Raw genomic sequence first — 12,085 nt, 5'->3', positions numbered from 1 at the left:
TATCACACAGTTATGCCACATTTATAAATCATGAAATACGGTTGTAGATGCATTGTATCACATTTATGTTGTGCTTATGAAGGCATTATGAAGGATTTATAAACGAATGAACGTTATTTAAAGCAGGACTATATTTTGTTAGACTGAACTGTCAAGTCCACTCTCTTGATTTTGTTTGTAAAATGTGATGGTTGCCACCAATCGGTTGATTTATTGGATGTGATGCGGCAGGGAGAAGTGTTCACAGCTCAGACTGAGTCAAGGGTTAACGATTGCTGTTTGACGGTGCCTCTGGGGCCCTGTTCCTCTGACTCTGATCAATAGTCATGTTAATAAACATTGCCAATAGCTGACACGTTGCTTCTTTCCCATGCAGAGAGAATTTCTCTATTGATTCCAGCACTTTCATTTTAATTCCACTGTTTCTGACAAAGGAAGCTAAATGCATCTGGCATTGACCCTGACAAACCATGGCAAGATGAAGAGGGAAATGTCAGTGTGTTTGTCAGTGATGTATGCCTCCCCATTCAGCTAACAAATGAATAGTGGAGACAGGCAATACATTTCACCAAGACTCCAGCTGGAGGAACTTTTAAGCCTTTTCTCTAACAAACAGTCCAGGAACTCCTGCGTTTGCAAATACACACCATCGATACCTCTTTCGTAAAACAAGATCACATGCAGAGTCCCATAAGGAGCCACAGTAACAGCCTACCGACTACGTTTGACCGCACTGACCACTTCTGAGGGAGACCTTGTACTATTGAATAATGTATGGACACGTTCTCCCTCCAGTCCTGGTCCAGTTGTACCTCCTCCCCACAGCAGAGCAGGTCATATTGACTGGGGACTGAGGAACGAAGCCAGCTCCTGTAATGTAGGCTATGAGAGCAATGGTGACTTTAATGAACTTGGGCCTGGGGGAAGGGTGGCAGGACCAGGGCCGGCCCTAGCTTTTTGACTCTTTTTCGAGATTTGGTGGGTAAAACATTTTAGAACTATTAAAGTTAATTTCCTGCAATTCTACACATTTTGCCATGTGGGCTGAGGGCCCCCTAGCGGCTGGGGGCCCCAAGTGCCTGTTTGTGTCGCTTATTGCCCAGGGCCGGCCCTGGGTAGGACATAAAGGAGGGTTGTTTGGTCCTGATGAGCTTTTTAGGGTGTCAGGCCTGGGCTGAGATGAGTTTTCATCGGTCCGTCCCCTCCCCAGAGGAATGCTTTCAGGTGACACTAATTGCTCCTCCAACCTAGCTAGCTGTCATAAAAAAAGGTAAAAGTGTCTGTGAGAATACTCTGCCCTCCATCTCTGTCAGCTCTGCAGGAACATCATGAGGCGTGATGAAGAGGGACGAGGAGAAGCAAATGCAGGGAAATAAGCAGAGAAATCACAAATGCATGTATTAAAGTCATGCAAATGTTTGGGCCTGAGCGGCATCTCGGGAAGCAGAAGTCCATTACTCATAGCGGAAATCGAATATGTCCCGCAACTCTATATTTTTTAATATGTAGATGGTCTTTAACCTCTGTCCCGGCTGAAAAAGACTGCCACAGAGACAACATTTAATTTAACTAGGCAAGTCAGTTAAGAACAAATTCTTACAATGATGGCCTACTCCAGCCAAGCCCGGACGACGCTGGGCCAAACCCGGACGACGCTGGGCCAATTGTGCGCCGCCCTATGGGTCTCCCAATCACAGCCAGATGTGATACAGCCTGGATACGTTCCAGGGACTGTAGTGACACCTGTTGCACTGAGATGCAGTGCCTTAGACCACTGCGCCACTCGGGAGCCCCTTAAGAGTGTACCTAATGTTGGGGATGTCATTCTAAGTGTAAATTCAGTTAATTTATTAACGTGTGCCCTGTCAACCACTCACCAATCCTGGGTTTCATTTGTTAGTCCATTTCAAACTCCACCATTTCAAGTTTGCCACCTGTAAGCACTGAGCTACAATAACAATGGGCAAGGTTGCTATTGTCCAGGGTTTCTGCTATTGACTGCAATGCAGACTTGTGTTTAATAGAAACAACACTGGCTCTGGTCTTTACAGTCTACTTCTCTACCTTGTGTTATTTTGCTAATTATTCAGCCATTGTTGTTTGAGACAGACCTGTTTTTCTGAATGAGGGAAATGAATGTGTTGTTAATGAAGAGGTGACTATTCAATCCAGATAACAAAGCAGACAATGAGCACGTTTATATGCACACAATAATACGATTATTGCGGATAGTCAGGTTAATATAATAGTTTGTTTATAACTTTTACATGCTTTGCAGAAGAACGGTTTCACTAATAATCCTGTTTACATCTGAAATCAGGCTACTGATGGGACTTCTGATAAAATGTTTGCCGAAAATCGGCAATCTAACTAAACATTCTACCACAGCAAAGACTATTTGAGTTCGGACATATAACGTTTGAATGTGAATACTATTTATAAAATGTATATTTCAGTTTTTACGAACTCACTTCACTTGCGCATAAGACGCAAGCTTGCTCTACCCGGTCCTGGCACAGATCAAATACACCACTGGAATTAGGCTGTTTACATGTCCTAATAATTTGAAATGTTGCTCAGAAAACCAGATGTTTGTGACCTTACACAGATTAAGATAAGCAGTTCTTAATGTTTTGTACATTCAATGTAGTTTCCATGTCATGCTTATGCATCTCTTTGTGGAAATGTCTGGAGGTGCTCACAAATAATAATAATACTGAGTGAGTGAGTGAGTGAGTGAGTGAGTGAGTGAGTGAGTGAGTGAGTGAGTGAGTGAGTGAGTGAGTGAGTAGGTGAGTGAGAGAGAGAGAATGGGTGAGTGAGTGGGAATGGGTGAGTGAGTGGGAATGGGTGAGTGAGTGAGTGAGTGAGTGAGTGAGTGAGTGAGTGGGAATGGGTGAGTGAGTGGGAATGGGTGAGTGAGTGAGTGAGTGAGTGAGTGAGTGAGTGAGTGAGTGAGTGAGTGAGTGAGTGAGTGAGTGAGTGAGTGAGTGAGTGAGTGAGAGAGAATGGGTGAGTGAGTGGGAATGGGTGAGTGAGTGGGAATGGGTGAGTGAGTGAGTGAGTGAGAATGGGTGAGTGAGTGGGAATGGGTGAGTGAGTGAGTGAGTGAGTGAGTGAGTGAGTGAGTGAGTGAGTGAGTGAGTGAGTGAATGAGAATGGGTGAGTGAGAATGGGTGAGTGGGTAAGTGGGTGAGTTGGTAAGTGGGTAAGTGGGTGAGTGATTGAGAATGGGTAAGTGGGTGAGTGAATGAGTAAGTGGGTGAGTGAGTGGGTAAGTGGGTGAGTGAGTGAGAATGGGTGTGTGGGTAAGTGGGTGAGTGAGTGAGAATGAGTGGGTAAGTGGGTGAGTGAGTGGGTAAGTGGGTGAGTGAGTGAGAATGGGTGTGTGGGTAAGTGGGTGCGTGAGTGAGAATGAGTGGGTAAGTGTGTGAGTGAGTGAGAATGGGTGAGTGAGAATGAGTAAGTGGGTGAGTGGGTACGTGAGTGAGTGAGTGAGTGAGTGAGTGAGTGAGTGAGTGAGTGAGTGAGTGAGTGAGTGAGTGAGTGAGTGAGTGAGTGAGAATGGGTGAGTGAAAATGGGTGAGTGGGTAAGTGGGTGAGTGAGTGACACCTTGCAATTTGGACAATGTTGGATGAGCAGACCACCCAGACTGTCAGAATGCATTCAATTATGCCTGTTCAGCATTCTCCTCTCCAGTCATGTTCAGGAAGAAACACAGTATCTGCAGGTGGTAAGCAGTTTCAGCATTTTGATGAGAACCCTGCTGTTGGTGAATATAATGACGTTTCATTCTGTAGCTTAAGACCTACATTTATCAGGCCTCACCCATTTAGTTTGCACAGGGACCTATCCTGCACCAGCCAATGGCTCCTCAGAGACATTTTGAATTTTCATAGCAGCATACCATCAAATATTTTCCACAGTGAAATTAGGAGGCAGAGAGCCTCCAGTGAATGTTATCTTAGCCATAATGCATTCGCTAGGTTGTAAAATGATTTATACACCATGAGTGATAGTGCCATAGCTTTTACACCCTGATGTTTATGCAGTCACATTTTGGGCTGATTAATCTCCAGATATATGGCAAATGGTGTTCTGCTATCTTTAAGCCTTTCCTATCAAAAGCATTGTACTGCATTTGTAACAGAAAATGTTCACCATTTATATGTGGACTGATAAGAGCTAGATGTAAACTCCTCTTTGTATTTGATATACGAAGTCTGTTTATCTTCATCAACGAAAACATTTATCTGCTGTATTGAAGCAGAGGTCAGATAGTCGAACTGACCCTTGGCGCAGATCAGTGGGTCGTCCTGGTCGTAGTTACAACAGCATGCCAACTCCCTATTTTGCTATGTGTAGTGATAAGAAACTCTCTCCATTCTGTCACACTTTGGACCTTCTTTGGGGTGGTCCTGGTCCTTATAATATTTAGAACTGTGGTTAACACAGACCATGAACACAAAAATATGTGCTTTACTAATGCAAATATACTTATCCTCAGATCAACCCATATACAATTACAATACGAGCATGTATGCTATACGTGAAAACTGTCAAGTCAGATTTGCGTACTCTAATATAACGTACTGTACGTACTTTACGTCCATTATGTACTAACATGAACTTTAGGTCACAACTGGTTGTCTGCATTCAGATTGTATTTGCTGTTTCTGTACTCTATGATTTGTCCAAGGTCTATTGTAGGCACTTTATCCTTGCAAAATGGTCTGTTCGTTAAAATATTTTGATTGAGGAGGCAATGGCTGGAGGAGAGAGATGACCCTTCACAAAGCCATGTTCACCCATAATTGTGATGTGAGCTTTGGAAGTATTTTAACTGAATACTGAAAATAAATTGAACTGAAATAGCACCTACCCAGAGGACAGGACATTGAATTATGTGCTCAGCATTTTAATGCTTTAAATTGCCTTTTTTATTTTTTTATTTTTCACCTGCATATTTGTTTTGGAACATAATACACACTTGTGTTTAATGGAAAGAATGGACTGCACATGTTACCATGAAGGCTTGTTTGGTTTGGAGAATAGCTAGTCATGCTTGCAGGTTCCTCACTCATTCAAATATTGTGCTGTGCTTTTAGGTTTATAGGCTACTGTTCGTTTAGCGCCCAGTGGATCAGTGTCTGTTGATAGAAGCAGTTTGTGTTGTCTGTCAGGGAAGCATGGATATTGTTTTATGATTCACTGGTGAAACATATTGGTGGGTATGTAGATTGAAATGATTGTGTAATGTATTTTTGGCTCTGAAAGAGGCTGGGCAATCATTGAGGGGAAATCTCCCTACTGCACCTGGCGTTATTGAAATGGCTATTCTATGGTCGGTCGGTCGGTCTGTCTGCCTGTCTGTCTGTCTGTCTGCCTGTCTGCTGTCTGTCTGTCTGTCTGCCTGTCTGTCTGTCTGTCTGTCTGTCTGTCTGTCTGTCTGTCTGTCTGTCTGTCTGTCTGTCTGTCTGTCTGTCTGTCTGTCTGTCTGTCTGTGTCTGTCTGTCTCTGTCTGTCTGTCTGTCTGTCTGTCTGTCTGTCTGTCTGTCTGTCTGTCTGTCTGTCTGTCTGTCTGTCTGTCTGTCTGTCTGTCTGTCACACACTCACACACACACACACACACATCTGGAAACCATCCAAGCCAATTTCCACACCACCACCCAATCATTACTTATTTTCATTTAAGTCTATTTGACTCCCATTATAGTTATTTCCTCTCAATTGTAAGCCAGATGCACATTTTCAGCATTTCTGAAGAAGTATTTTGACATTGTATTTTCCGGCCTAGCGCCTGTAAGCCCATCACAGATGCATATACCGTGGGCTGCCATCACTAAGAACACACAACCCCCCGAAAATAACAACTTCAAGTCTCAACAGGACCCAAAAGTGGAACAATAACTCTTGGTTCAAAACTACAGAAACCCAGAAGCTTGCCACTGTTTTTGTTTACTTGGACCCAGCTACCCTGGGCTATTGTCCCAATGGGATCCATTTTGTTGAAAGCTTAAGGGGTATAAGCTAGGTCTCATTATGATCCTGTAGTAGCAGTACACTGTACTGTGTGCGTATAATCTGAGTTCTGCTCCCTGTGGTCCCCTGGCTGCAGTGCTGCTAGAGATAACAGGGCCTGATGTCTCCAGACATGGACAATGCTTCATAATTGAGCCAGGACAGCTTTTCCTGGCTGTAGTGACAGGTCTCAGGGTGGATGACGGATGACAGGACCCCAAGGACCCATACTATTTTCCAGTACAAATTCCTGCTGCCTGCTCGCCTGTCCCTCGGGTGGCTGTCGTATACATATACACGGAGTGATGGCACAGGTCAGAAGACTATGCTCTAGTTTATCCCCTGTTTCCATGTGAACAGCCTTAGACCCATCACTTCTAAACACTCAAACATCCCAGATTCTATTACAATGTACAGTATGTTACTGTAAACGTTCACTATGTTGTACAGTGGGGTTTCGGAATTATTGACACCCTTGTTAAAGATGTGGATTAATGACTGTATGAAATAAAGAATTTCTATTGGGCACAAAATCATCTGAAGCACAACCAAAACGAACTGTAAATGCATCCAGCAGTTTGCAGAGTGACAAGCTTGACCTAGTCAATGTGTGTTAGGAATACGGGACCTAATACTACACTTTTGACTACTTTAGTCATGAGAATCTTTAGTGGTCTCAATAATGTTGACCCCTACCTTTAAAACAATCTATATATATTACTTGTTAAACAACATCTCTTTCCCTGAACAACTCTATTAGTATAAAATAATATAATCCCCCCCCCCCAAAAAAAAAATTGCATAAGATATAGCACAGTATTTGAATTATGTCTTTTATACAGTCATTATTGCTAATCTTTATCAAGGGTGTCAATAATTTCAGTGCAATTTCAATGTGCACATGCTCACATAACCTACCCCTCAGAGCATGAATATTGTTATCACGTATTGCACACAACTCTTACACTGCCATAGCACTGTTTTTCCCCCTGTCTGAAGACCTGGCTCTGAATAAAAGGATGCCAGGCCACCTAGAAAAATAGAGAGCTTTAAACTTCAATGTAATTTCTTTGTTCCCCTCCCTTTGTCTCTCAAGGTTCCTGTATATCTCAGTGGTTCCACATCCTTGTGGAGATAAAGTGAAATGTCAGCCACAGCAAGTAAATTCTCAAATCACAATGAATGAGGAAGAGATGAGACACTCGTTCCAGTCTTCAGTCCTTCAAGGATGTAGTCATTAGGATGAGCAGAGCTGGACTTCCTGGGCAGATCTGCTTGCACACATATTGAGTTCCCTTTGGGAGGAATTGCTGCCCTGTGTTGTGTAACACTTCTCCTCCATGGGTAATCCAGCTCTGTGCTCCTTTGACCTTTCATATGGGATTGAGAAGCCATGTCAACCCTCAAGTGCCCTGCAACTAGGCTGAGGATTATCAATACGATACGGAATTTAAATGTAAATTTTTTTAAGCCAACCATTTCCATGTGTGTCCTGTCTCGGATAACAAACAGCTTACTTTTGCCTGCAGATAAAAAGGATTACCCCTGAGATAAAATTTGACTTTTCCTCATATTATTTCAGGTTCTTATGGAGTGGCTTAGTTGATAGTGGGCAGGATGTCAACTAAATCGTATAATGTTTTTTATACACTCACAGACCTCAACAGTGTAATCATTTCCTTTTTTTGAAAGTATTGTATTTATGAATTGTGAAATAAGACACTGGACATTGCACAAATAAATGTGTCTGTATCTGTACAGACCACTAGAGTTTGCTTGATCACCTCTAAGAATGTTCCAGTTTTATTCCTCCATGACAGCCTTAGCTGTCATTGGAGAGGCCGCAAAGGTTCCAACAGGGGAGCAATCCTGTCTTCTTACCAGGTCCTATTGCAGAATCATTTTAGAATGAAGGCATTGACTTTGAGTGGTGGTCTGATGTTTGTGGACCTAACGCTAACTGAAATATGCATGAATGTTGTATGGCAGAGGCATGGTTGAATGTCAGGCATCTCTCGTCGATTTAACAAATATGCATAATAATAGGAGAGATGGAAATGAGAGAGAGAGAGAGAGAGAGAGTTATGAAGGAAGTAAATGAGTTCAAGGCTTAAATACTTTGTATTCTTCCTCGCTTCCCAGATAGATAGTTGGTATTTAGACTTATGCAGGACTTATGCAGACACCATATGCAGGTGCGTAACGAGCTTTGCAGGTGTGACTTCCTGGCGTGAATAATTTGAATTCAACCACGGAAAACCATCCCACTTGCTGGCCAACACATTTTCTCGTGGAGATTTCATTCACTATAGTTTTTTGTACATTTATCTGAAAACATCCCTTTAAACATGGTGTACGTTTTAGTTTGATCTATGTCGACAGACTCACTGAATATACAGATAGAATGGGTTCATAATAGGGATCAATTAAATACACTCCTACTCGTCTGGAACGATCTTCGTCTTCATCGGATGAGGAGTAGGAAGGATCGGACCAAAACGCAGTGTGGTAAGTGTCCATGATTATTTATTATACCAGAACACGAAAATACAAAATAACAAAGTGAATATAAGAAATGAAAATCGAAACAGTCCTGAAAGGTGAAAACACAAAACAACTACCCACAAACACCAGGTGGGAAAGGGCTACCTAAGTATGGTTCTCACGGTAGACAGCCTTCTCTGATTGTGAACCATACCAGGCCAAACACATAGAAAAGAAAACATAGAAAAACAACATAGAATGCCCACCCCAACTCACGCCTCGACCAAGCCAAAATATAGACAATAAAAAGGAACTAAGGTCAGGGTGTGACATAGTCTCCTTTTCAGCACCAATTGGTAGATCAAAAAGGATGCTGTCACATGCAATAGGCAAATATAGGGTCAACCAGTAGTCCTATAAATCTACCCTAATAATCCTCACTAATTATGTAACTGTGATGACAAGGGTGCAGTCATCGTGAAGGTTTAACCTGCTACATATGGTCTGCGTTCCATAATGTTTCAAATAGGCTACATGCTCCAAATTATTACACAACTTGTAATATGCTAGCATAATATGATCCAGTTTTTGTAGAGATCCTCAGGATCAACCACACAAACTTGACAGTGGAAAGTGTAAGGAAACTACTAAGGTGACAGTTATAAATGTATGTTGGTATAACAGACAGTGGCTACCGATAGTGGCTAATATTTAACACGATACACATTGTAAATAATACAGTAAAAAGTCATATTATATAATAAAAATATTCTAGAAATCATAAATCAACTCGGTAGGTTTGGCCCTATATTGTCATTTGCAACTTTATCTGTTGCATCATCACACGTAAAGGCGATGTAATTAAGTCAGAGTACAGCGTATCTCTAGAAACACCTCCACCACACCTTCATTTCTTTGATTTCCATCCAAAATTAATAGAGAGAAAGGTGCATGAAAAGGGAATTAAGTTCCATTTACACACGCTTACCTTGGGCCAGAATTGGCCCCATGAGATCACATGCCAGTTTTGGGGGTAAATGCATAGAATAGTGATGGCTTGATCAAGTCTGGTGTTATTTTCAATATTCACATTATTCACGAGAGGCGTGATTGTCAACACAATGTTAAATTCATTTGGATATGTAAAGATTCAGAAAATACTAAATGGCTTCAATTTACACCTGTTTTCTGTACAGTATTTGATTGTGGGCATCAATTAGATGAGTGTTACGTCCGTCGTTAGTGGTAGAATGACCGGACCAAGGTGCAGCGTGGTAGGCGTACATTTTATTTATTAAATGTTCCACCAATAAAAACAATAAACAACACAACGAACGTAAAGCTTCGGAGTGCAGCACATGCAACAAACAAAGACAAGATCCCACAACCTAAATGTGGGAAAAGGGCTGCCTAAGTATGATCCCCAATCAGAGACAACGATAGACAGCTGCCTCTGATTGGGAACCACACTCGGCCAAAAACAAAGAAACAGAAAACATAGAATGCCCACCCAAATCACACCCTGACCTAACCAAATAGAGAAATAAAAAGGCTCTCTAAGGTCAGGGCGTGACAATGAGGCTTACAATTATTATAATTTTTTTAATAGTTTGATGACCTGGGAAAGCATTCTGGGTAAGAACAAAAGGAGGTTGACCTCAGTCTTGGCTGATGTCTGACGGAGACAGAGTAACAGACAGTCGCATTTCAGCTCTATCTGTGAGAGCGGGAGTAAACCCCCTCACACCCATCATTGGCATCCCCTCAACCGAGTGACAGGTTGTCAGTGAGACCAAATTCATTCTGGTGCCAGTGACTCGCCTGGTGATCCTCCGCATTGCACTCTGAGCTCCCTCAGTCTGCCTCAGTGACACTCTCATTCCCCCTGGGAGAGCAGCCTATCCGAAGGCCACAGCACGCTCCCACTCCCACACCACACTCCAGGCCTGAAGTCTGGATCAGGGGACAGGCTACAAGATATCACTGGGACAGTAGATGCACTGTAGTCTGGTGCATTTGTTCAAGATGATTATCAGATCCCTGGTTGTCTTTCATATCTGATTCCCACTGCTACACTCTAGATAATACATAGAGTTCTGAGGAAACTGCAGATGTTCCCCTCCCCTAAATGAGGCTTATGCCAATGCTACATTATTCAACCAGTAAAACTACAGCACATTCTCTGGAGTGGCCTTTAGTACATTCAGCTGCAGCTGCTGTTTCAGCCTGTTGAAGAGATAAAACACAGCTGTCACAGAGGCTGACAGAAAACTGGAGAAAGAAACACACCGGTTTTAATTACAGTTACAGGGCCTGAATAATACTGAATGGGTAAGCCTTTACCAGCCATACTGTGTAACGAACCATGCATGGAATGATCCAGACAAGCTCTGCAGTCTTTCCAATCATATTCTCTGATAAAATACATCCTGCTGCCAGTTTGTTAATGGAAATTGAACAGAAGGAGGCCTATCTCAAGTGGTCCATTTTTCAAAGCAAACATTAAGAGACTGGCTCTGAGACAGGAATGATGGGGGTGTCAATTGAATTAAAATCCTGCCTGATGTGAGCCGTGACCACACAAATGGCCAGTCAGGGTCGAGTGATGGTTTCTGGGGCACATTCGCCTGCAGTGATGTACAAAGTGGGAGGGAGGCAGGCTAGGTGGGAAGAGGGACCGGATTATGGGGTGGAATATGGGCCAGACCCTCAGTCCTAATGCAGCAGTTGTGGGGAATGATGAGGATATAGGTGGCAGTGTTTCTGATGATATCTTGTATTAAACCTCATCTACATCTCAAGCTGGACATGAACCATTCATGCAGTGTCCCATTCTGCTGTGTGGTAATGAGCGTTAACTGGTTTGTCTCCTGGACTGCCGACAGCTGTAGCTTGAGAAGCAAAGACACAAATAACACATTTTACCAGGCTGTTTGGACACATCACATAATGGAAACAAATGCGACATTGGACTGATCTGTGTGGTGTGTGCGTTTGCAGGTGCTGAACGTGAGCCTGTCTGAGGGGGAGGTGATGACGGTGGAGGACATGGGGGGACGGGAGTCCTCCATCCTTGCCAACGAGACCGTCCTGATGAGGGGTCTGGTGGTGCGCAGCTGGAGCAATCAGATCTCCATCCGTTACCGCAGTGACCAGCAGCCTCGCTCCGGCTCCCTGCTGCTGCTGCGTTACCAAGGTGAGGTCACAACACAGAACCACACGACCACACACACCAGGACACCCTCACACAGATCTCCTCCATATCAATTACTCCATTCTGATTCACCCAATGTGCAAAGAAAATGTGTCTGAAACAATGTGGTCCGGAGTAGTAAGGTTTGATGTATAGAGGTGGAAATCCTCCAGTAGCAATTGGTTCAGCCGCAGAGCTCTTTATGCCTATAGCTCTCATCACTAGTCAACGCGGCTTGCTCATGTCAGGCTGAAAAATCATAAGGGCTGTCATTTCAGAAATGTAATTACATAGGAGAAGTATTGTGTTAATAGACATTTACAGAGCTGTCAGATAGCAGAGGGCTGTCGGGCCCATTGTTTCTCATTCCACCACGGTCTTTCATG

The 12,085-nt window shown here is 43.1% G+C and overlaps 1 protein-coding gene across 5 annotated transcripts in view; it reads left to right on the top strand.

Annotated features, from left to right (window-relative positions):
- LOC112250279 (seizure protein 6 homolog) overlaps positions 1–12,085 on the top strand; it is a 204,956-nt gene that overhangs the window by 118,860 nt on the left and 74,011 nt on the right. For all 5 annotated transcript variants that reach the window (XM_024420302.2, XM_024420304.2, XM_024420301.2 and 2 more), the window contains exon 4: positions 11,507–11,702. In XM_024420302.2, coding sequence (XP_024276070.1) covers positions 11,507–11,702 — 196 coding nt within the window. The remainder of the gene's footprint in view (positions 1–11,506; positions 11,703–12,085) is intronic.

The sequence above is a fragment of the Oncorhynchus tshawytscha genome, linkage group LG30, assembly GCF_018296145.1.
Source record: "Oncorhynchus tshawytscha isolate Ot180627B linkage group LG30, Otsh_v2.0, whole genome shotgun sequence".
In the NCBI taxonomy this organism is placed as follows: Eukaryota; Metazoa; Chordata; class Actinopteri; order Salmoniformes; family Salmonidae; genus Oncorhynchus; species Oncorhynchus tshawytscha.
The sequence above is the reverse complement of the archived record's forward strand: the minus strand, read 5'-3'. Positions and strand labels throughout refer to the sequence as shown.